This window comes from Zootoca vivipara, chromosome 1 (genome assembly GCF_965207765.1).
Source record: "Zootoca vivipara chromosome 1, rZooViv2.hap1.1, whole genome shotgun sequence".
NCBI classification, from domain to species: domain Eukaryota; kingdom Metazoa; phylum Chordata; class Lepidosauria; order Squamata; family Lacertidae; genus Zootoca; species Zootoca vivipara.
In genome coordinates, this window is record NC_142582.1 from 40,614,354 (window position 1) to 40,641,244 (window position 26,891).

At 40.3% G+C, this 26,891-nt stretch overlaps 1 protein-coding gene across 1 annotated transcript in view; it reads left to right on the forward strand.

The window, feature by feature from the left end:
• The window catches only part of DPP10 (dipeptidyl peptidase like 10), a 233,828-nt gene that overhangs the window by 86,559 nt on the left and 120,378 nt on the right, over positions 1-26,891 (forward strand). Inside the window, exon 4 of the mRNA XM_088652166.1 lies at positions 20,217-20,311. Coding sequence (XP_088508292.1) covers positions 20,217-20,311 — 95 coding nt within the window. The remainder of the gene's footprint in view (positions 1-20,216; positions 20,312-26,891) is intronic.

The following is a 26,891-nucleotide window of genomic DNA, read 5'->3' on the forward strand; positions in this document are numbered from 1 at the left end:
AAAAGCACTCTTTTTTCTTTTTTCTTTTGAATTGGCAGCACCGAAATCTCAGCCAAAATCTGTGACCTTCCATGCATCCTATGTTCTGGCAAGGTCTGGAACACTGTGGAGTCTAATTATTAGGTTATTAGATTCTTCTAAATGATCATCTTGATTAGATCCACAGATGCAGTAATCCTTATTTCACTAGCTCATAATCTGTGTTGTAATTCATATTGTAAAAGCTTTTAGTGGGACCCAGGTGGTGCTGTGGGTTAAACCACAGAGTCTAGGGCTTGCTGATCAGAAGGTCGGCGGTTCGAATCCCTGCGACGGGGTGAGCTCCCGTTGTTCGGTCCCAGCTCCTGCCCATCTAGCAGTTCGAAAGCACATCAAAGTGCAAGTAGATAAATAGGGACGCTCTGGCGGGAAGGTAAACAGTGTTTCTGTGCGCTGCTCTGGTTCGCCAGAAGCAGCTTTGTCATGCTGGTCACATGACCCGGAAGCTGTCTGCAGACAAACGCCGGCTCCCTCGGCCTATAGAGCGAGATGAGCGCCACAACCCCAGAGTCGGACACGACTGGACCTGATGGTCAGGGGCCCCTTTACCTTTTCTTTGCTACTTTCTGGAAAGGAAAAAAGGGGGGAAACAGAAATGTAAAGTACAAATAAATCTGATTTAAAGATTATTGTAGTAATTGGAATTTTGGAACTTTGGGGCTCGATTCATAAAAAAAATCTCTCTATCAAGATTCTGTGGTTCATCATAATTTTCTCTCTGGAGTTGTGTTCTTGTTCCTTTTTTTATTAGGTGTGCTTCCCTACCAATGAAAATTGCCTTTGGGTTATATTATATGCAGAATTTTAAATCAGATTCCACTGGCAGCGTTCGGTCACTGATAATGTGAAAAACAATGAACTGTTTTTTATGCAAGCCAGTAACACACTGACCACATATGAGATTAGGAAGTTTAGACCTCCTAAACTTGCTTGTGCTGATGGAACAATCTGCTTAGTGCTACACTGAATTCCACCCATAATTTCTATTTTGCTCTTCCTTCCAAAGGAGCCCAGGGCAGCCAACAACAAATCAGTAAATACAAATAGTAACATAAAAAGAAAAGCATATTTAAAAGATTTAAAAATCAAAACATCTAAAAACATTTAGAAACAATGATTGTTTTGAACTATTTTTTATTCAGAGTAGACTCACTGAAATTAATGGTTATGATGAACTTGTGTCCATTAATTTCAGTGGGTCTGCTCTTCATAAAAGGTAGTAGAATACAACCCATTATGAACATTTTAAAAACCGTAACATGCCCTCACAGTTGATCATATTGAAGTTGTCAGGAGTAGTAAAGTTCAGCCATCAAATGCCTGGGTGAACATGATTATTTAAAAATCCATCTTGAATGTTAATAATGAGAATAATGTTAATAATGAGAAAGGTTAATACCTCAGAGGAGCTGCCATCAAGAAGGCCCAGTCATGCCTCCTGGACAGCACCCAATGGCCATTCCATTATACAGTATCTGAATCAGGTGAGGCTGTAGATGTGCTGGAACACTGCCTGGAGATAGTTAGAAGCTGGATGAGGACAGATTAACTACAGGTGATTTCCACTGAGATTGTGGTACTGTAGGTAGATCTAGAACTCTGCTGCTTCAGAATCCATTGGCAAATTACATAAGTTAATGCCGTATTAAAACTGGGGATGAATGGGTCAGTTCTAGTCAGTATCGCTTTAAACATTTTTTTTTCTTGATCCGTTATGCCCTGTTTCCCTGTTTTTTTTTTTTAACTTCAGCAAAATTGGGAGGTCAGAAACAATCACAGTTCTGCATAGTAGTCTGAAAGCAGGACTGCCTTTAGAAATCTTTGAAAATATATTCCACACAGGTAGCTGCTACTGCAAGCATGTTAGAAATGGTGTGCCCTTGTTCAAAAAGTGGCAGCAGGTATCTCTGAGAAGGATGGTATATGATGACATGCCATCCTTCAAGAGATCATGGGTATGGAAAATAGATGGCTGCTCCCCATATTCCAAATTGGTATATTAAAAAAGATATTTTTTTTAAAAAAAAACCCACTGAAGTAGAGCTGAGAATTTCCTATTCTTCTTTCAGTAATAAATATTCAATAATACTCAATTAAACACTCTTGGCTTTGTTTTGTATCTCTTAAGTTGTACATGGTTTTGATAAAATTTTGTATGGTGCTGGACCTTTGTTCTGAAATTCTTTTCTCTTGGATTTGATTTCTGATTCTGTACATTGCATTGAGATTCCTTTGACTATAAAGTGATAAAGAAATTTTCTTACAAAATAAAACAAAGGTATCCCTATCTCTCATGCATTATCCTACTTACTGATAAGAATTCATCTTTTCTAACATCTCTAGTCTTGGGGGTTTATTTTGTTTTTCTTATTTGTTCGTATTTCTCTAGATCTTGCTTTAACAAAGAATGGAAAATCGAGTGTGACAGAAAGTCACAAACTCCTGCTGAAAGTGAATGTTTGGCATTTGGGGAAAGGGAAAGTTTAATTGTTTCTCTTCCTCTCCTAGCGGCTCACACCTTTCAAATGTCATTCTTCACTTCCAATTCACTGGGTTGTATGCTTAGTATTTATTTTACTCCTCTTGCCACTACCACCTTTCTCTTTTATTCATTTGCTAGAAATGGCACTGTTTAGTTTAAACTACAAGACAATATATATTTGATTTCAAGCCTTGTGATAAACATCTAGCATATAGGTTGAACAAAGTGGGTTTTTCAAGCATTATTTTTTTCAAAGAAAGTCACAAAACAATTTGACAATTTAATCTTAGCGTTTATTATTTTTTGTAATTTGTCTTTTTAGAGCAGCAGCAGCCCATGTGCTGGACTCCAGATGTTTTGGACTACAACTCCCATAATTCCTGACCATTTGCCATGCTGGTTAGGACTGGTTGAAGCTGTAGTCCACAACATCTGGATAGCACCTTTTTGACGACCGCTACACCTGCTTTTTTCAGGGGTTACTCAAGGGCATGCAGTACTGCCATCTCTTTTTTGTTGTTGGTAAAATGTGGCACTTACTGTAACAACTTCATGGTGAGTACCAGCACCTGTTTTTCTAGAAAAAAAGCACTGGGGATAACCACTCATTTACAGCAAGGCAATACAACATGCTTCCTCAACCTCGGCCCTCCAGATATTTTTGGCCTACAACTCCCACAATACCTAGCTAGCAGGACCAGTGGTCAGGGATGCTAGGCATTGTAATCTCAAAACATCTGGAGGGCCGAGGTTGAGGAAGCCTGCAATACTAACTAAAGCTTTTGAACTGCAAGAAAAAGAAATTACATTTTCCCTAACACCAATATTAAGACATGAGTCAATGTAGGGTAAATATGAACCTGATTTTATTAATACAGCTTATCTGCAAGGTGGACTATGGCCCACCAGTAGACCATTGCAAATCTTTGATGCTCTTGTAAACAGAAGCCACACTCTTGAAATGACCTGGGCTTTGCAAACATTAGGGTTTGTAGAACTTTTTATCCATTTAGGTGTTCTCTTTAATGTAGTCAGAAGGATTTTTGCCAAGCGCAAAAATGGGATCACTCTGTCATACTATTATTTATACATTTGGAAACTGGATCACTTAACTATACAGTGTACTACAAAACCGAGAATGTATGCTATATATGTTCTAAAGATGTATCAAGAAACTGTTCCCAGAAGGCTTCATACCCACACTTTATGTGCTCAAACACAATTTTGCCATTTGTACTCTTTGACACAATTTTGTCATTTGTACTCTTTGACTATTCTGCTTAATGGCAACTATAATCACTTGATTATAGCCCTGCATCATGAAAGAAGGTAGATATCACTTTCTAGATTTTAATGCAGACATTCATTCCTTTTATCTTTTTGCTTTATAGAAATGAAGACGGGAATAAAATTGGTACATTACAGTGGCAGCATTGCTCTTATTCTCACAGCTATGCTCGTTTTTCTTGTACCCGTGGATAAAGTTATATCTATATATCTACTGTGTGTGTCATGAAAAAGAGAATCCATTCCAGTCCCTTATGAGAAAAATTACTGTGCTATATATAATGAACAACATTATGCAAATGCATCTGTAAACCAGGCACTAAACTAGCTTGACTAAATACTATAGCTCATTATAAGGTTCCAGGTTATATGCCCCTAAAATACCAGAGATCAGCTAGGCATTGTAATTTTGTCTGTATTTTGTATTGTTGTCTGTGGTTACTACTGAGTATGCTTAGGGGGGTTGAGACGTGTTTAATTTCCAAGCCATCTGTTTTTCTTCTTTTGGTAAGCTGTTGTATCCTATCCAACTACATTATAGCAGTAATGCAGTAATTAATAGATTCCACCAGTGGGAATGGAAACATTTTTTGGCAATTTTTCTCCCCACTCAACCCCTGCAGCAGCCCACACAGGGCCGGCTCTAGGTAGACCCCTGGTGGCGTGGTGTGCCAGGGCGCCGGGCCAGTAGGCAGGGCACCGTGCGGCAAAGCCGCGCGGAAACCATGCTGCACCCTGCGAGGGCGGGAGCACCGGAGCGATCTCTGCCCCTCAGCGTCAGGGCAGCCGACCTGCTCAAGACTGCCCTGAGCCCACATACAATTTGCCCTGGAGGTTCCTGCAATCCTCCAGAATGTGTTTTGAGGCAAATTAGGGAGCTGCAAACTGGGGAGCTGCAGGGAAGACAAATCTTCTCTCCCTGTTTTGCTTTTGGGTGCTTTCTGTAAGTAGAGTGAGCTCAGTTGGATTCCACCCAGTGTGGAATCTGAAGAAGTGTGCATGCATGAAGAAGTGTGCATGAAGAAGTGTGCATGCACACGAAAGCTCATACCAAAATATAAACTTAGTTGGTCTTTAAGGTGCTACTGAAGGAATTTTTTTATTTTGCTTCGACTCAGACCAACACGGCTACCTACCTGTAACCTCCACCCAGTGTGTTTAAGAAATTTACTGAGTGGTTTAGAATGAGACAAGTGTATTAACTTTGTTCAGATGGCCTTGTGTAATGAAGAGACTCACCAGCCATGCCATTCGTGACATATTAAGAAGACTGGAATAGAGTCTTTAAAGGCAAACCCTGTCAAGGGCATGTTATATGGTACAGTTCAAAAATTATGCATATTGAAACTAACACAGTGCAAGGCTAGAAAAGGCCATGTTGAAACACTTCAGATTTGATATGGAAATCCCTTCAGCATTAGTTTCATGTTGTAACTCCATAGTTTCAGTGAGGCTACAGTCAAAACTCATTTCAATCATTTATCAACATTTTTTTCCCCAAACTAAGAAGTGTGGGAGAAACTTTTTTATGTACTCTAGATCCTTTTCTTGTATACAAAATGCAGTAATTAGCTGTGCATGAGTAAATGTTGGTTGTACTGGGAATCCTACTAAATACGGATGCAGAGGTCATTATTAATCATTCATATGTGGCATGAAGTGTTGGCTTGAGAGTACTGCTGTGGAGCACAATATCATCAAAGGAGCAAAGCTAGTGTCGTATGTTCCCACTGGCTAGTTTATGCATTTGGCAGTCACCACTTGAAAAGGGTACATGCCTGAATAAGACTTCTGTTAACTGCGTTCTCACCTTATGTGAACTATGGGAGCTGGCTAGTAGACCAATCATCCTTTTGTTTGTGGAGTATATTTTCTATTATACTCAATTCTCTTTACTGTTGCTTGTGTTTTATGTATAGTCCCATCACTCCAGCATCTAAGAGTTTCTTTTGTTTCTTGGTGTGTTGATTTTGTGCAGTGAATGGTTTGATTTCTATGTAGTTCCTCACCATGGCAAATGTTATGAATGAAAAATTTGCAGTAGGCAATACAATAAGGTGTATGCAGGCACACAGTACCATCATTGTTCTTTTGAAGTTAGAGAACAGCAGCTTATTGGAGGAGCCAGACTGTTTGATCAGCTAGATCCACCCACGAAGAGCAAAAACATTGCCTTAACTGTAGCTGACTTCCAAGGAAGAAAGTCTATTTATTTGGAGGCCGACAATGTCAGCAGATTGTCATTTGTGGGGTAAACTCAAAGGAGTGTCTGGGGTAAACTCTTAGTAGCACTGCTTCCTTTCTCCCCTATCGCCCTTAAGGACATGATTCATATAAATCCACACAACATGAAAAGTTTAAAACAAAGGAATGCTTAAGTTTTAATTTTTTAAAGCAGTACTGTCTACAACTATGCATTGGATTGAGGATTTTTAAAAAAACCCACAGCAAATTTCTTTTTGAAATTTTCTGCTTGCTGTGTTATTTCAATAATATGTTATATCTGTTTAGAGTAGCGTGACATGATCAATGTTTCTGCAACTTACTGAATAAATAGTGTGTAGATAGCATCATATCAGCTGAATAACAGAAGAACATTCAGGTTTCATAGGTCTAGAGTGGAACACAACATTAACACACTAGTTTACTTTGTGAGTATTTCAACTAAAGGTTAACAAAATATGTTACCCACAGTGGTATGTTTATCGTGGAACATCACCATACCTTTCATGATAAATATAAATCTTTAAAGATTGGGATCTATAGCATAGTAAATCTTTAGCATTGGCAATTATTGCTACTAGTATAGTAGTTACAAGAATTCACGGTGTATTAATGGAGATAGTGTAAAAATACGTTATAATTGGAGATATCACAGAGTGCAAACATTTGATTTAATTGGGTCAAACTAACAGGGGGCTCTTTATCCTGTTCCCAAGACAGTTGTACTATCTGTATTCAGCTCTGGTTTACAAGCAAATTACAGTGTGTAACAGAATATTGTAAGTTAATTGGTCTCACTCTTCAAAGGTGGTGTGCTGAAACTGTGCTACACCTGGTACTCTGTATCAGGTTTGACTAGAGTTTAGAACAGGCAGCTGTATTAATTTTGCTTCCTAAAATTTCCTCAGTACCTCAATATTTCTTATAATCAAACTATGTTACAATCCAGGACAATTTGAATGCTTCATTACACCCCACTGAAATCAATGGGCCTTCATTTGTTATTTAGGGCACCACATTGTTTTACAAACATATTCAGAGTCCTGGGAATCTAAGGTAAAATGAGGTGTTGCTCTCCAGAAAAACACTGATTTTGATTAATAAAATGATGTTAATAAAATGTGGCATGGTTTTGTAAGTATAGAACAAATTGCTTACTTTTGTTTTCACCAATGACATTTTAACATACTCTTGTGTTTACATTTCTTTTAACAAGGATTAACTGTGGGGACCCGGGTGGTGCTGTGGGTTGAACCACTGAGCCCAGGGCTTGCTGATCAGAAGGTCAGTGGTTCGAATCCCTGTGACGGGGTGAGCTCCCGTTGCTCGGTCCCAGCTCCTGCCAACCTAGCAGTTCGAAAGCAGGTCAAAATGCAAGTAGATAAATAGGAACCGCTACCGCGGGAAGGTTGTCTTTGTCCATGGAGTTTTCTTGGCAGGGATACTGGAGTGGCTTGCCAGTTCCTTCTCCAGGTGGATCACGTTTAGTCAAAACTCTCCACTATGACCTGTCCATCTTGGGTGGCCCTGCATGGCATAGCTCATAGCTTCTCTGAGTTATTCAAGCCCCTTCGCCACGACAAGGCATTGATCCATGAAGGGATCAATTAAGGATTTAGATTTGGTGGACAGAGTGCCTGAAGAACTATGGATGGAGGCTCGTAACATTATACAGGAGGCAGCAACGAAAACCATCCCAAGGAAAAGGAAATGCAAGAAGGCAAAATGGCTGTCCAACGAGGCCTTACGAATAGCGGAGGAGAGGAGGCAAGCAAAATGCAAGGGAGATAGGGAAAGATACAGGAAACTGAATGCAGATTTCCAAAAAACAGCAAGGAGAGATAAGAGGGTCTTCTTAAATGAGCAATGCAAAGAAATAGAGGAAAACAATAGAATGGGGAAAACCAGAGATCTGTTCAAGAAAATTGGAGATATGAAAGGAACATTTCGTACAAAGATTACCATAATCAAGGACAAAAGTGGTAAGGACCTAACAGAAGCAGAAGACATCAAGAAGAGGTGGCAAGAATACACAGAGGAATTATACCAGAAAGATATGGAGGTCTCGTACACCCCAGGTAGTGTGGTTGCTGACCTTGAGCCAGACATCTTGGAGAGTGAAGTCAAATGGGCCTTAGAAAGCACTGCTAATAACAAAGCCAGTGGAAGTGATGATATTCCAGCTGAACTGTTTAAAATTTTAAAAGATGATGCTGTTAAGGTGCTACACCCAATATGCCAGCAAGTTTGGAAAACTCAGCAATGGCCAGAGGATTGGAGAAGATCAGTCTACATCCCAATTCCAAAGAAGGGCAGTGCCAAAGAATGCTCCAACTACCGCACAATTGCACTCATTTCACACGCTAGCAAGGTTATGCTTAAAATTCTACAAGGCAGGCTTAGGCAGTATGTGGACCGAGAACTCCCAGAAGTGCAAGCTGGATTTCGAAAGGGCAGAGGAACCAGAGACCAAATAGCAAACATGCGCTGGATTATGGAGAAAGCTAGAGAGTTCCAGAAAAACGTCTACTTCTGCTTCATTGACTATGCAAAAGCCTTTGACTGTGTTGACCACAGCAAACTATGGCAAGTTCTTAAAGAAATGGGAGTGCCTGATCACCTCATCTGTCTCCTGAGAAATCTCTATGTGGGACAAGAAGCTACAGTTAGAACTGGATATGGAACAACTGATTGGTTCAAAATTGGGAAAGGAGTACGACAAGGTTGTATATTGTCTCCCTGCTTATTTAACTTATATGCAGAATTCATCATGCGAAAGGCTGGACTAGATGAATCCCAAGCAGGAATTAAGATTGCCGGAAGAAATATCAACAACCTCAGATATGCAGATGACACAACCTTGATGGCAGAAAGCGAGGAGGAATTAAAGAACCTTTTAATGAGGGTGAAAGAGGAGAGCGCAAAATATGGTCTGAAGCTCAACATCAAAAAAACCAAGATCATGGCCACTGGTCCCATCACCTCCTGGCAAATAGAAGGGGGAAAAATGGAGGCAGTGAGAGATTTTACTTTCTTGGGCTCCTTGATCACTGCAGATGGTGACAGCAGTCACGAAATTAAAAGACGCCTGCTTCTTGGGAGAAAAGCAATGACAAACCTAGACAGCATCTTAAAAAGCAGAGACATCACCTTGCCGACAAAGGTCTGTATAGTTAAAGCTATGGTTTTCCCAGTAGTGAGGTATGGAAGTGAGAGCTGGACCATAAAGAAGGCTGATCGCCGAAGAATTGATGCTTTTGAATTATGGTGCTGGAGGAGACTCTTGAGAGTCCCATGGACTGCTAGAAGATCAAACCTATCAATTCTTAAGGAAATCAGCCCTGAGTGCTCCCTGGAAGGACAGATCGTGAAGCTGAGGCTCCAATACTTTGGCCACCTTATGAGAAGAGAAGAATCCTTGGAAAAGACTCTGATGTTGGGAAAGATTGAGGGCACTAGGAGAAGGGGACGACAGAGGACAAGATGGTTGGACAGTGTTCTCGAAGCTACGAACATGAGTTTGACCAAACTACGGGAGGCAGTGCAAGACAGGAGTGCCTGGCGTGCTATGGTCCATGGGGTCACGAAGAGTCGGACACGACTAAACGACTAAACAACAACAACCGCGGGAAGGTAAACGGCGTTTCCGTGTGCTGCTCTGGTTCGCCAGAAGTGGCTTTGTCATTCTGGCCACATGACCTGGAAGCTGTACGCCGGCTCCCTTGGCCAATAATGCGAGATGAGCACGCAACCCCAGTCGGTCACGACTGGACCTAATGGTCAGGGGTCCCTTTACCTTTACCTTTAACTTCCCTCACAGTAGTTTTGCAGGCAATTATTTCACTATGAAAATATTATATATCATAGAAGTCCTCCTAGGAAAGTTAAGAAGGATGGGTTCATAGGGTAGGGATTTATGATAAATGGGGCAAGAGGAAACAACTCCAAAAGCAGCATGACATGAAGGTCAAGCACTTTTCATGCAAGCACCAGTAGCAGAGATTATTGTATTTAATAGATTATTGTATTTTAATGTTTTGTTGGAAGCCGCCCAGAGTGGCTGGGGAAACCCAGCCAGATGGGCGGGGTATAAATAATGAATTTATTATTATTATTATTATTATTATTATTATTATTATTATTATTATTACCATAAAGAGCACAGTACATTACCATAGCATCCCTCCATCAAGGCAAAGTAATTGGAGAGCCTTCTTAAATCAGGCCTTCTGATTAGAAGCTAGACTTGTCAGTCACAAAATAGCTCTACCTCCTCATCCCCATCAGGCTCTTGTTTTAGTATGAGCTGCTTTAGAGAGATCCTGAATCTTAATTAATTGATACAGTTCAGCTTGGTACTCAGATGAATCTGATCCACAGCTCTAGAACATATGATTCCAGCTTCTCCCTATTGAAGAGGGAAATCGTAGAGTTACTTATTCCACCGTGGTCCATCAACTTCAGAGCAACAGTGAGAATCACTTTTTATGGTATTTTGTAGCAGTGATTTTAGATTGATGTCGGCAAACCGCATCAGATAAAAAGCTAGCTATCAAAACCTTCAGCTGTCAAACACAACGTACAGTGCTGGCAAACCTTCCTGTACGTCAGTATGCACAAACACGCATCCGCAAGTTGGGTCAGGGGGACATTAGAGGGCAGCAGATCACTACTGGACTGGCCAGAGTTGGGAGGATCCTGATGGAACCGGTTAGAGCAGGTTAGAACAGGGGAGGCTAGTCCAAACCTGAAGGGTCAGACACAGGTGAGAAAGACAATGAGAAAATGGCAGAGTGGTGGAAAAACCCCAAGGATCACGAGTTAGAGAGGAGGGGGATGTTTGAGGAGTAGGCAGGTGACAGAGGCATGGTCGTGGAGAACGTGAGAAACAGGGACTTCCCTTATGGTGGGTTTCTGGGGTGTTGGCAGGAAGTGACCTATGCAAGAACACCACCTCTTTGGGGCTTGACCAATTGTCATTGGATGAAGGATGCACCTTTGGTTAAACATTGACAGTTCTTAAAATTTTCAATAAAAGGGGGCGCCTGCTTTCGTTCTGGGCGACCTTCCGGATCCACATTCTGTCTCCTGCTGTGTTTTTTATTGTGATCTCCCTACAGTATTTAGTAAAGAAGTTTAGAAAAGAATAAGAAATGTATGAGCAATTTGTTTTCCTTTTATTCTTGTAACTCTACTGCCATGTGTTAGGGAACAAGCAGGAAATCTTATTGCACAATGCTTCATTTTTTTAAAAAAAGTTGTCCTCAAGTCACTTCTTGCCATCAGATGATAAAGGAATTCAGAATTCCTCTTGCAACTGGGAAAGGCGTATAGTATATCAGGAATGGAAGCTATACAGTGCTACTCAAAATAGCTCTTGACAGACCTTAATATTCTCCTGATGATTTAATGGCATAGTTCAGTTGTGGAGATATTTCATCATAGTAGAGTTCAATTTTTGCCTTTTATTGCTCTCCCTGAGTGATGATGGCCAACTTCCTGCTGCTGCTAGTCAAAATATGTATTGGTTTCTAAGGGACCTGTGTGTGTGTGGTGGGGGTGATGTTCAGAATTATATGAATTAACTCTACTTAAATAAGTTTAGACTTGAAGGTAGTTCAGTAGAGAGCTAGAGATGGGAACAGGGATGGGAAGAGGAGGAGAGGGATGCCTTATCATTCAAGTAAAACAGTTTATTGATATATTATATCCATCCTGAAAATGTGTCTAGGTTGTGATGATAATAATAATAATAATAATAATAATAATAATAATTATTATTATTATTATTTATACCCCGCCCATCTGGCTGGGTTCCCCCAGCCACTCTGGGTGGCTTCCAACAGAAAAATGAAATAAAATAAAATTATTTTGGTATACACTACCCGTGTATAAGATGAGCACCAATTTTAAACCTAATTTCTTGGTTAAAAAAACTAGTCTTATACATGCGAAAATACGGTAATTATTGGCACCCCTAACACAATCAAAGTGACAACCTTTTGGGAGGGTTTTTTTGTTTTGTTTTGCACCTTTCTTTGCAATAATTAATCTATGTCCTCTGGAAGAGTATTAGCTTTTGCTCCAGTGCCCAGCTTGAAAGAACTGGGCTTTCCAGAACAATAACCTTAGCATGGCAGGAGTCAGTAGATGCCTTCTGCTCTGCTCTATGGCTTGCAAATACAGTATTTACAAACAGAGCATTCAGATCCATGTCCTGGAGCTCAGTTGCTTGCTTAGCTCTGCACGGTCATGCAAAGTGATGTTTTCCTCAGCAATAAAAACAAACAGCTCCATGCGCCTAGCAATTCCTGGGCCTGCACTTTCCGCTTGTGCTGGAGTTTGTAGGAAACTTCCTTACTTTTTGTATTCCTATAACTTTCTTTTTCTCTTGAGCACTGCATGTGCTTTCCTCTCTGCAAGAGCTTGCAACTGCTATGCCTCTTCTTCTTCAGCTCCATAAATGACAACAGCCTGTCAGCCTGCCAGCCCTCAGCTGGTCTGATTTAATACCATAAATAATACGATATTTAATGAGTGAGTCACCCATGCCTCCAAATCACAAGTTTGTAAAGCAGCTTTAATTATGTAACATGGGGATCAATTATTTTCCTCTTCTGTTCCAGCCCTGGTTAAATACTTGTCATGTTCTTTTTTGGAGCACAGTAACAATTGTGTTATTCTGCTAGTCAGCCTCTCAGTAAAAGGTTGGAAACTATTGAAAACCTCCCTGGCTTCTTCTCCAACCACATGCAGAAACAGAGCACTATTGAATCTTTCATCTTTTGTATCCACACCCCAAGAAATGCTATAAACATCAATGCCTTGCTTCTGCTTCATCCTCTTGCTGGCCGTGCTGCCTGGAAGCAGCAACTTTCCTAAAGGCACTCTTTCTGCCATAACCACACTGCTCAGATACCAGTGTGGAATAGGCCCAACTCTGACACCATGTGATAATCTTACATGGGTGCTTTGTGCATCTACTCAAATGATTTCACACCTCCCCGGTAACCATGCACCCCAGCAGACTTCTGCAGAACTGTTGAACAGTTGCTGTATTAGACAGTTAACAAACAGGAATGGATCTGAGCATTGTCCTTCCCACCCCTGCAAAACTCAGCTGGTGAAATAAAAGCACAAGCGCAAATCTCATTCAGTGAGTCATAGGAGGGGTGATCTTTAGCCAGTCTCCTTTTAAACATCTACACACCACATACCATTGATAGTTTTATTATAAAATGCAACAAAGATATTATGGCTGTCACATGGGATGTTTTAAGAAAGACTTATGGATGTGCCAAGCAGTGTCCATAATGTATAAGCGTTGCATACAATCTGAATTACCTGAGCAGATGGACTATTGCTATATTAGAGATAGAAATGACCAGAAATGTGTGGCATGGAGATTGGCTTGTGCTTTGGACAATCCATACAATAAACCTGATTCCAAATATTATTTCCTGTGGCATCCTAGATGGCAACATAGCATTAGAATAGCTCATTGTACAGCTGGCTATAGTTAGGAAAAAATAGGGATACTAAGGCATTTCATGATCACAGATAAGCCAGTGTTGGACTTTCTACTGATTTCTAAGATGCTCTCCAGATAACATCTGAACTTGGGGAAAGTAATGCTGTTGTGATCCTGGTTGGCACTGCTTGCTGGTGCATTCACTAACAAATGCAGCCACTCAAATGACAGGTTCATATAATGCTACCGAGAGTCTTCTTTTTCTGTCCAGAATATATGATTATTCTTTGCAAAACAATTCGTGTCACATCACTACACATTTTCCCATGCTGTGAAACAACCTTTTAAGTCTTTAGAAAAAAGAAAGAGGGTGTCAAATAAGGCATAAAAATCACAAGTCATAATCATTTTTTGTGAATGGCAGAGCACATCACTTGAGCTACATTCTCACCTATTTAGTTTTCGGGATAGATTATGTGTGTACCATTTGACAAGACCAAATGTGCATGAAGTGTGAATGAGCAAGCATAGTGTTTTCTAAGAAGGCACCAAAATATAAATTGCAAACTTCGGATTCCAGAAGTGTACTTTTGGGTATCTCTGTTTTGCTGTCTTCAGTAATGAAATTTAAAATCTTGCCTTTTAAAAGATTTGGTGGTTTTTTTTTGTTATGTTTCAGAAAGAAAGGAGTGTTGAGCCTTCAAGCTGATGTTTGTTGGTTGTTGCTGTCTGCACAGGAACCCTAAAAGTAGTGGGGTTTTTTTTTAAAAAAAAATATAATAAGTACCGTATATTCCGGCGTATAAAACGACTGGGCGTATAAGACGATCCTCAACTTTTTCAGTTAAAATATAGAGTTTGGGGTATACTCGCTGTATAAGAAATACGACCCGGCGTATAAGACGACCCCCGACTTTTGAGAAGATTTTCCTGAGTTAAAAAGTAGTCTTATACGCAGGAATATACAGTATTACCTATTTTTCGGGGACATTTTTACATCTGCTTATATAATAGGCAAATAACAGTGTTAAAGGCTTTTCTGAACATATTCCTCAAAGTTATTAAAATTTAATTTTCCCCACACACAAATTATATAAATAATAATGCTAAATTCAGTTTATTTCTTAGTCTTTTTGATCAGAATGGCCCTGGCCACTTTCAAAGAGACAGTCATAAGGCCACTCCTTACGAAAGCATCTTTCTGACCATGAAAATTATTCCAACTATAAGCCAATTGCAAAGATACTTTTGGGGGGCAAGTTGTCTGAGTGAATGGTTGCTAAAAACACTTTTGGATGACATGGATGATCTAGATCCATTTCAGCCAAGTGTCCAGCCCAGTGTTGGCACTGAAATAGCATTGGTCACACTGATGGATGGCATGTGTTGGGAGAAAGGCAAGGGAAATGTGCTTCTTTTAATTCTATTAGTTTTCTTGGATGCTTTTGATACATACCTTTAGTCATTGTATCCTTATGGACTTGTTACCTGAAGTTGGAACTGGGGGCACTGTGCTTCATTGGTTCCTTTGGTTCCTTTCATTCCTGGATACAGTAGTTGGTTCCAGAAGCAATGCTGGGGGACTATTGTTCTGTCCCAAGGCAGCTATGCTATGGGCTTCTTCAGAGCTATATTCTGCCTCCCATGCTGTTCAACTTCTACTTGCCACTGCTGAATGGGGTCATATGGGGATTTGGGGTGTGGTGTCATCAGTTTGCTGATGACACTCAACTCTATTTCTCCTTTTCATCAAATTCAGGTGATGCTGTCGAAGTGCTGAACCGATGTCTGAGATCAGTAATGGATTGGATGAGGGCCAGTAAGCTGAAGCTCAATCTCGATAAGACGGAGATGCTATTGGTAGGTGGTTTGTATGTTTTGGGAGATGCTGTGTAGCCTGTTCTGCATGGGGTTGTATTGCCCCTTAAGGACCAGGTTCATAGGTTGGGGGTGGTTGTAGACCTGGCAGTAACTAGTGGTTTGGTGACACAGACCACCTTTCACCAGCTTAATATAGAGATGGTCTAGCCACAGTGATTCTCACTCTGGTAACATCCCTTCAGGACTACTGTAAAGTGCTTTCCATAGGGGTGCACTTGAAGAATTGTATAAAATTAGAAACTATAGTTAATACAAAATGTGACAGCTAGGGATACTAACGAGGACTGGGCATATGGAAAACATTTCCAAGTCTTGAAACAGCTTCATTGGCTTCCAGTCAATTTATGGGCTCAGTTTAAAGTGTTGGTTTTAACTTTAAGAATTTAGGACTAAAAGTACCTCAAGGATTACCTCTTTCTACACAAACCTGCCCAGGTATTAAGATCTTAATTTGAGGCATTTTTCAATACTTTGAGCTATTTATAGCAAGGTGGGCTGTGACCTAGGATAGGTACTTTTGTAGTGCTCTCAGATAATTTTACAACAAACTGTCATAGTTATATGTTTGTATAACTGTCTTTTCCAGTGCAGTCCTATTTTCTTCAACCATACAGATGTAACTCGGGAGATAAACTAGCCCACAATATTGTATTGTTTTTGTTTTGTGTATTATGGACCTGAGAGAACAAAAAGATTGGAAAGGTTGATTCCATTTCATTTTGTTGCATATTGTTTTTTATTTTGGATATAAGCCTTTTGGGCATGGGTACCTATGAGGCTAGACATAAAGTAGCCCTGTGCCTCCTAATGTTTATCGTTAACAGCGAACACAATTTTAGAGGTGGTGACCCTCATTTGTCATACTGTCACCAAACTGTCATTTCTTCACAAGTTCCCCTATAAGCCTGAGCTGCACAAAATGAGTGGGACCTCAGGTAGCAAAGCACAGCATCCATAAAGAAACCCTCAATTTTCTAGTTGAGAAAACAAATCATTGCTGATTTTCTAAGAACTATCTTTTTGAATCAGGCTAAGAGGCCTGATGCAGTCCAGTATTCTGTCTTTATCAGCAGCCAGGCAGATGCCTCTTTGAAATTCACAGGTAGGGCCTGGTGATAATGATCTTCTTAGCACGGGTAGCCAACACAATGCCCATCAGAATTTGCTGAACTAGAATTCCCATCAGCCCCAGCCAATATGACCTATAGGAAGGAATAATGGGGGTTGCATTTTCTTCATTTATTAAATTTGTTATCCTTTTTTCATTATAAAGCAATCCTAACCTTGTAATCCAGCAACATCTGGAGGGTACAATATTGGCTACCCCTGCCCCTAGTTTGCATTGAGGAGCCCCAAATCAGGTTCTGGTACTACTGCATCTGAACATTATCGTTGGTAACATTAATCAGTCAAATCATTTTAAAATCAATCTTGGGTAGTGACCATTACTACATCTTCCAGGCAGTGGATTCCTTAAATTAATTTATATGCAGTCCGGTAATCAAATGTTTCATTTTGTCTGTCCGAAGGCTGTACATTTTCTTGGCAAGTCACATCTCTTCCTTATGTCCTTATGGTAATACTTAGTCTTAAAACTGGGATGCTAAAGGTTTATCCACATCATATAAGCCAATGAAGCTGAGTGTGGCAGGGAAACTGTAGCATATTCTTTGGTGCGGGGCTTCAGCAACCATCCAACCTGTGGAGATGTGGGGCTAAGTCAGGCTTCAGCAATCATTGCACTGTGCTTAAACCAAACCAACCTCCTGTTAATTTAATCAATGCAGTTTATTGTCTTTGCTTCCACACATGCAAACACACTGTGTGCTGTGATGTAATGATACACTGTATATACATATTCATTACATTGAAGATTGGTGCATGTTGTTAAAATCTTTATTATGTTGTACTGTCTTTGTAAATTACATCTGATTTATATTCATAAGGTCAGCTTTTCATTCTCCCCACAGCTGTCTATAATGCTTTGCTATCTGCTTATTCAGTGTGTAGACATGAAATAGCATGAATTGTCCACTTTTATAACCAATGATTAATACTCTGTAAAACCATCACAAATCAGCTCATATCTAGATGAAACTTCTCACGTAAGCTGTTCAAGTCAGTGCATGGGCATAAAATGCCCATGCTTTTAAACATGATTCTTGCCAGTCATGGCCTGCTCACTGTTAGACAGGTCTCTTTTCCCAGCAAACTAAAGGGCTATTTATTTTTAATGTTATTTCAAAATAGGTTTGCATTTGAATCAGAAAGAATCCAAATATTTGTAGGGCCTAAGCCCAATATTATTCACCCATCATGTTTATTCCATTGTTCCTCAGCCTAATTTATCTATAATTCAAAAAATGGGAAGGTCTCTGGCTTTATGTTTGGAATCAAAGGGGTGATCAGCTTTAACTGGCCAGTTAGTGGACATCATAACCCAGATTCAACTAATTAACACATTGCACTAGCAGAAGCCAGTGCAAGGGTTTTTGCTAGTGCAACAGGGCTCTCCCCCTTTCCCTGCACCTGTCTGAAATCTGCTCTGGAGAGTCAGGAGAAATGCAATGCTGAAATCCTCTTCTTAGAGGAAGAGGCTGGCATCTGAAGGATAGCTAGAGTTCCAGCCTAGGAGCCAATATTACTAGGATGTCCACATGTTTCCTGTGTTTCGGCTTAAAGCATGCTTGAATGGGGGTCGGAGAGAGATAGCTACTTGATGCGAATGAGTTGCCACCAAGGTGTTTATCCCATTGCCAGCCCAGAAATCATCACTGGGTTGCGGCAGCAGAGGCAGAAGGCTGTACGGTACAAGTATTATGCCTATGAAAAAGAAGACAGTCTCTTTGAAACAAAAAGGAAAGGAAAGTATCCATAAGTGTTTAAATACTTGCCAAGTATCATTTCTGGCTACCCTTGCCCACTTCCCTTACTTCCCTCTCTTATTAAAGAAAAAAATGCCCATCATTTTGTCAAGTGGCCATAAAATGCTTCCATTATTCTGTCTAGGAAGTGTTCTTTATCACACAAAATGTCATTCATTGGATTGACACTTTAATAGACATTACTAGTGATTGTTCATGATTACTATACTTACTCTCAGCACTTGCTTAGTACTTATGTATATGCACAGCTTTATTTTAGTATCTCCAACACTTCATGGATTTTTATCTACAGTGTTCACACTCAGTGCAATGAGGTTTTCTGCCTCATACCGAGGTGACTGTGACACCATTCAGCAGACACCTTCATTGTTTGCAAACATCATACTTTCCACAGTGAAAAGAATTGACTTTTTGTGACATTCCATTTTTCTCCTCTTAAACTTTCTGTTCAAACATAAGGGGAAATGACAACTACAAAGTAGTTTCTTGAAATACTATAAAAGTTTCTTGAAAGAAGCAACGGATCTACCCTTTCCTATTCATCAGATTCTAATGTGCAAACATATCAGCTGCATATCTTTTCAGAGTACAAAATGGCAGGTCACCACACCAAGGAGCTTATGATCTATAATTTGACAGAGAGAAAGTAACGTAGGAAGGCAGGCGGAGGCTGAACTGAACAGGGAAGCAATTAGCAAATGTTCCAGATGCAATTGCTTAGGCTTGGTTGCAGGACGTCAGGTACAAGGACCAGAGCAACTAGACTTCACAGAATACATGGATTTTTAATGAAAGGAGACAGAAAAATACACAGCATGTGGCCAGAACAATTAATATACATTAACAGAGGTTCTGCGTATTATGTTTCTGCTCAAGAAAATGTTACATCATTGTACTTTTCTGTAAATTTCTTCCTTCTGCGCTGTTTCATTTCCCTGGTATGTAGCCAGGGATTTTTAAAAGCACTAAACCACTATTTATGAAATATGCTAAGGTGGCTTTGCTGAGGTTGAATGATAAAACCACAGTGAAAGTTTCCTCAGGCTTCAGTATTTTTATTTCTTTTCTTTAAAAAAAGATGGGTAGAAAGATGGATTGAAAATCAGTGTGGCATAATGGTTAGTGTTGGGCTAGGACTTGGGAAGCCAGGTTTCAAAACCCCACTTGGCCATGAAGCTCACTGTCTGGCCTTGGGCTAATTTCTACCTCCCAGCCTAACCTACTTCTCAAGGTTGTTGTAGGAATTAAATGAGGAGGATGGGAACCATGTATGCCACCTTGAACTCCTTGGAGAAGCATAGAATTGTAGAGCTGGAAGGGAACCCAAGGGTCATCTAGTCCAATCCCTTGAAATGCAGGAATCTCAACATGTCCCCCCATCTAATTTGAAACCATACTGGACCCTGCTTTGTAAATGTACTAGCAGTTTTATTGCTGCATCACTAGGAGAAAAAGGTGGGATATAAATACAGACAAACAGACAAACAAACAACTAATAGCAATGAAATTGTTGGATGTTCTTGTAAATATTTTGGTTACATAACCATTTTCTCATGCAAGTGCAATCGGAATTCATTCTTGATTAAGAACCATTTAACCAAATAAAGGTTTCTAGGTTAAGACTATTTGGCCAATGTTGCTGCTTTTTTTTACACAGTACAATTGAACTTGTTTTACACAGAGGAGTAGGATGTGGCTACACTGATTTGATGGAACCACCTCCATTAGCGAGGTCAGAAAGACTAGAAGCACTGAGCATTCCAATTATCTCTGGACAAATCAACAAAATTAGATGCTACTAATGAAGTCATTACTTCAACCTAAGCACATTTTAATATATTGGATGGTCAGTGATGTCTTTTCTTCATTGAATAGGTCCATTAACTAAGAAGCTATTGCGTGAAATGTTTTGCCTTTGCTGATCCTTAATGTGTTTTTCTATTAACAGATACAGAAGTCGTGTATAAAAGCAGACATGGGCATGTTGTTAAACTGAATGTAGAAACAAATACAAGTACATTATTGCTGGAAAATGCAACTTTTGTAAGTATTAACTCTTTTTATGATTACTATAGCAACAACAAGTTTTATTATACAGTCACAGACCTAGTAAAATTACTATACTATGTTTGGCAAAGAACCACATACAGTCAAACCTCGGTTTGTCACCGCCTCCGTTTGCGACTGCTTTGGTTTCCGACCACAGCAGACCCAGAAGTGTTTACATCCGGGTTCTGTGGCATTCTGATGCGCAGAAGCGATCTATCGGCGTTTCGCGCACACGCAGAAGCGTGCCTTCGGCGAGCGACCGATTCAGGGAGCTTTCCAGCTCCGCGGAAAGGATTGCGGTCGCAAACCAAGGTACCACTGTATCTTAAATGCATACCAACAGAACTTCTTTTTTTCTCCCCCTCCCCTCCTTCAGTTCAAACTCCTGAAGCTTAATTTTACAGATGGTTAGCAATGTGACATGGGGGAACTGCTCACCATACTTGTGGAACATCTTCAACTTCTTTTCAGACAATTCTGGATATGTAGAGAAGAGCAGATTATGGGCATGTAGACACTGGTTTTCCCTGATTATAGCATTAATTATTTCTGAATAAAATTGCTAGGTTTTCTGCTTATACTCCGCTTGGAGGTAGCAATGTGATTTTTATAAGCTTTGGCTGATTCACCATCTCTATGCTGTTCCGAGGCTGGTGGGGGAGATGGAATGGCCTAGCCACTATCAAACATGACCTGATATCTGGTTATATTATTGCAGTCTGCTTAATGTGGACCTTCCTTACTTGGATCTGTCTGTACAAAAGATCTGGAAAAAGTTAATACCAAGGACACTAGCTCTTCTTTTAGTGTGGAACACATGCCACCTGTAGAGAACTATGCTGACTACCAATTAGTTTCCTCAGATAATTCAAAGTGTGGGATTTGGGATGTGGCTACTTGAAGAACCACCTGCTCCCACAGAAGCCTGGCCTTTGTTAGTCCTAAGCAGAAGTCATCACTCTGTAGCTAGGTTGGTGACGATACAACACAGGGCCTTCTAGTTCTTGTTGCTTCTGAAACTCTCTGCATTGACCTATCATTCCGGCTTTGATGAATTTTAGAAGACAACTGAATATGCTGGTCTTTCTCTTAACTGTTAATGAATTTGATTGGTGCTGCTGATAAAATGAATGTGCTGGTTGTGTTATCTGTTCAGTTTTGTTATGGATTTTTATTCCTGATTTTTAAAATAAAATAAAAAATTCCTTCCAGTAGCACCTTAGAGACCAACTAAATTTGTCATTGGTATGAGCTTTCGTGTGCATGCACACTTCTTCAGATAAAAATAATTTAAAATAATGTTTATGATATTAAAACATATATTTATAATGTCTAAAGAATCCTTGTGATTTAATTTTTTAAAAAATAAATAATTTTGTTTTCAAGTAGGGTATTAGTGGATACAACAAAGTCTTAGCATCATATAATTGTGGAGTTGCAAGGGACCAAGAGGATCATTTAGTCCAGGCATCCCCAAACTTCGGCCCTCCAGATGTTTTGGACTACAATTCCCATCATCCCTGACCACTGGTCCTGTTAGCTAGGGATCATGGGTGTTGTAGGCCAAAACATCTGTAGGGACACAGTTTGGGGATGCCTGATTTAGTCCAACCCCCTGCCTTTCCATGTAAAACATATTTATAGGAGTTCAGGACTTGCACCCAATAGGAGTGGATGGAATCTGTCACTTTGGGTTTCTTTCATCTTCTAATTTTTCCTGTCTTAAGCACAGGTCTCCACATTGCCACATCAGTTTGTGATTATTATTATTATTATTATTGGTTCTCAAGAAAATTCATCAGCTCTTAGTGTGATTTTTTCCTAATATACCTATGTTTATATGCAACTTTTCCTAATGCACACATGTGCATTTTTATGTCCGGGGTAAATCTCCTTCCACTATTTTGGATGGTGATGACAATCTGTTCCAAAACCCCAGAAAACCTTTTCCAGTTGTGCCCTATAAATGCTAAAGAAAAAAAGATACCACAATAGATCTCCCACAATATAAAACCAACAGTGTCCCATTCCCCAGTTTGTGTTCCTTTTTGTTCTCCTCATTTGACAAGATTTCCATTTTCTGAACGAAGCCTGCTTGCTTCCTTGATTATGATTATTAACTATACACACACTCTCATTGATGTATTTCCTGATTTGCGGTATACATTCTACCTGAGCTGGTGTTAATGTGCTTTTGAATAAATGTCAAAAATTCCGGAGATATTTGACTTTCCTCATTTTGATTTTCATCTTCCATTTTACCAGTCTCCTCATTTTGGGGGACATTTAAAGTAAAATGTAATTGTTGGACTTCCTTACGTGTATGTTGAATTTGATAGCACTGTGGTCACTTTTCCTAGTCAGTTCAACAACACCAGGTTCTGGGCACCACATAAGATTAAGGTCAGTTCCATAGCCAGCTATTCTGGGGCACAGTCATTTAGAGTATCTAGAAATCTTACTTCTTTATCTAGAAATCTTACTTCTTTATCATATCATAATTTATCATAATTTATCATAACTTTATCATTTTCCCTGTCTGAAAGATTAAGAGGCTGTTTAGACAACAGAAATATTAATAAATAATAAGTTCAGGAAGATGTAAGATGCCATTACCCCCCCCACCACTATAAGTTTCGTTTTCTTCATCATTACAACAAATTCCTTCTCCTAGATGTATAGCCCTGAGCAAAAATGTAGAGGCTGGCTGCTGGGACAAAAATTAATATAGTATGAGGAGCAAAAGTGAAATTGAGTCCATATTTTCTCTAATATTCATGACAATAATCCAGTGTTGTAGATTGAGGTTAAAGGTGGGTCTTGTTGAAGGCTACTACACAAATACACAAATGAATGAATTTTAGAAGTGAGCCTTTCTTTCTTAAACAATGGATGTGGTGCAGTTTTATGTCTCTCATCCCCTCATCTCTATTTCTTATCTTCAGTTGAAAGGGGGGAAGGAGGACACAAACTGTACATACTTTAAAAGCAATTAAAATTGATGCAGTAGTAAGGGAAAGGGAAAGGGACCCCTGACCAATAGGTCCAGTCACAGATAACTCTGTGGTTGTGACGCTCATCTCGCTTTATTGGCTAAGGGAGCCGGCGTACAGCTTCTGGGTTATGTAGCCAGCATGACTAAGCCACTTCTGGCGAACCAGAGCAGTGCACGGAAATGCCGTTTACCTTTCTGCCGGAGTGGTACCTATTTATCTACTTGCACTTTGACGTGCTTTCAACCTGCTACGTTGGCAGGAGCAGGGACCGAGCAACAGGAGCTTACCCCATTGCAGGGATTTGAACCGCCGACCTTCATAGCAAATGAGATTATTGAGCAAAGGACCAGCAGCAACACAGGGTATGTTTTTAGTCAGGAAGCACAATTAAACAAGAAAGGCTGGAGCTACGTTGTTCTTGCAGGCTGATTTGAAAACTAATTCAGTATCTCAGATATTGTAGAAAATTGCCACTTGTGGGAAATTAAAACAACGTGTCCTTAATTATACTGTTTTTAGGTACATTAGTGTGTGCTTTATTTGCTTGGAAAAGAACTGATACTTTTGGCAAACACAAATGTCAAGAGACATGTTAAAGTTGTTTACTGATGCGGGGCGTGGAAGTTACATTCTTTCTGTTCCCCTCATTTCATTGCATGGTCTTCTAGTCTCAGGGCCACAGTGGACTGACAGATCATTTCAGAGCACAGAACTACTTTTACTTTCAGCAAAAACTAATGTTTGTATTCCTAGAATACGTGAAACAATAAAGGTTGAGAATGGAGGGGGTGGGAGTCCTTCTTGGCTATCACCCCTGTAATCTGTGGAACTGGCAATACTTGTGGCCACGGTTGTCAAGTGCATTCTTGGGCGCAGAGAAGAGGCTGGTGCTGCTTGTCCAAGGAGCATCACACCCTCATGCATCATTGTCAAGTAGAGAATTAAAAGTCAGGTCACGAAAGGCACTTTTTCAAGAAAAGGCAAGAAATTCAATCTGTGACTCGTTTTACACAGTTTTGCCCAATCCTGCTGTCAGTAGAATGAGAATCCTCTTATCTGAAAAGAATAAACTCTTCTACCTTTTTTTTTTATAAAAAAGACAACTAATTAAATCTATGATTCCCTTGTAATATTTTTTAGTGTAAATAAAATTTTGGGGATACTTCAGATAAGTTGGGAAAGAGTTGTATTAACAAAACAACAGAATATATACATTAATTAAGGGGGTAATCACATGTTGCTGTCTTTAAATGTTGTTGCCAACAAGTCTCTGTTTGATAATCTCCGAAATAATCCCAGATATACCTGATGGAACCACATAACTTTAAAGTCGGTTGATGCAGACAATCATGCACCACATAAAGCAAAATCAGACGTAATAGATGATTTCCTTTGATTTTATTTGACCTGCTAGCATATTGGTGGGGGGGGCGAGGGTGTTATATATATAGATAGATAGATGATAGATAGATAGATAGATAGATAGATAGATAGAAAGACCCATATTTGTACTGTAAGAAATGAAGCATTTTGTTGTTGTTGTTATTTTATTTTTATTTAAACTGCTCTATAGTTAATATCCTTAAAACTACTGCTGGGCCATGTTCTTGAATTTGCTGCCAATCCACTATATGTTTCAGTTGCCAAATTATTTAATCAGGGATTTGCAAGAGAGCCTAAAACTGAATTAGGCATACATGGAGAGCTCCCTTCAGGGTTCTATAAAATGTCCACCTTGTGAATTTTGAAAATATTCCAAACATTTAATTGCTGAGAAGACTCCAGGCATACATTTTTATGTGTAGGGTGGCATTATCTATTTACTATATATTATATAACAGTAAAATGCTGGTGTACTGTTACATCAGGAAAATTCAGCTCCTCGACACATATATGCACAAAATGATCCAAAAACTAGAAAAGTGTTTACTTTCAAGTGACCATGTGGTCCAGGCTTAGTATGAAAAGCTGATAGATCTCATGAGGCTTCAAGGGCCTCCTGCCCCAGACCTCTCTCCAATGTACGCTCTGATGAACATAAAATGCTTTCAATCCATGAATCCATATAAATCCCAGAACTGCTCTTTGTTTCTGTTTTCTTTCGGGATTGCCTCCAGCCTGAATTTAAATATTTGGGAGATCATGGTCTTTGGTTTAAGCTGTTGTTGATATAGCATTCAATTTGAATACTTGTCTCTTCCAAGTCTCAAAAATGAGCTGTAGGTAGTCCCACAGAGCAGTAGAGTAGTAACTTCACTAAGGTATGCATGGGGGTCCATATGTGAAGTTTTCATTAGGGATGGTTCTCCTGCTCCAAGTGGTGCCTAGGTAGAGCAGTTATGAGTCAGAGATCACAGTTTTACAAAAGTCTAAACAGAGCAAGGGGACCCAGGTGGCGCTGTGGGTTAAACCACTGAGCCTAGGGCTTGCTGATCAAAAGGTCAGCGGTTCGAATCCCTGTGACGGGGTGAGCTCCCGTTGCTCGGTCCCTGCTCCTGCCAACCTAGCAGTTCGAAAGCACATCAAAATGCAAGTAGATAAATAGGAACCGCTACAGCGGGAAGGTAAACGGCGTTTCCGTGTGCTGCTCTGGTTCGCCAGAAGTGGCTTTGTCATGCTGGCCACATGACCTGGAAGCTATACGCCGGCTCCCTCGGCCAATAATGCGAGATGAGCCCAGAGTCGGTCACGACTGGACCTAATGGTCAGGGGTCCTTTTACCTTTTTAAACAGAGCAAAAACAAACAAACAAACAAACCAAGAAGCCAGGACAAGAAGCAGACAAGAAGTCTAAACACAGTGGCAACACAGGAAGAAAGATCTAGAAACTGTCTTAGGGTAGCAGTTTTTCCCCTTGTGCAGCAAGCAGCTAGGTGGCAGGCAAAGACAAGTGAGGGAGCCAGGCGCGGAGCTTCATGCTCCGCCACCAGGGGCGGAGAGCAGGTGCACTGCCCCCAGGGACGTGGCGCACGTTTTGGGAGTGGGATGCGCCGCGCGCAGGGGCGGGGCACACGTTTTGGGGCGGGATGTGCGTTTTAGAGGTGGGGTGCATAATTTGGGGGTGGGGTGCGCTGCGGGCAGGGGCATGGTGGGTGGGCGGGCAGCTGCGGTGGTGCCCCTGGGATCGTGCTGCCCGGAGCGCCCCGTCCCCACCACCTTTATCTTCCCATGCCCCTGGAGGGAGCTAGTGCAAGGATGTTGTACTTGTCCTCTGTGCTTGGAAAGGGAGAGTTTTAAACCTGAGTCTTCAGAGCCCCACCCAGAACACAGCTGCACATTGCTTACAGATTTGCTTTGCTCACAAGGAGTAGCTTACTCACAAGTATTCTTTTTATATGTCAAGTCCAGCATCTTGAACTAGCTCTGGAAACAGCTACACTAGAAACACAATGATACTAAAGATGCTGACAGAATTTATTTATTGGGGGGGGGGAGGTAATATGAGAATGCCAAGTCCAGGATATTAACAGTCTGGTTGCACCATTCTGCCCAAGCTAAAGTTTCTTGATGATCAATGAACTATCTAGAAGTCACTCAAGCATGAATGACTTTGTATAGAACTTAGTCTTCCATGCCTA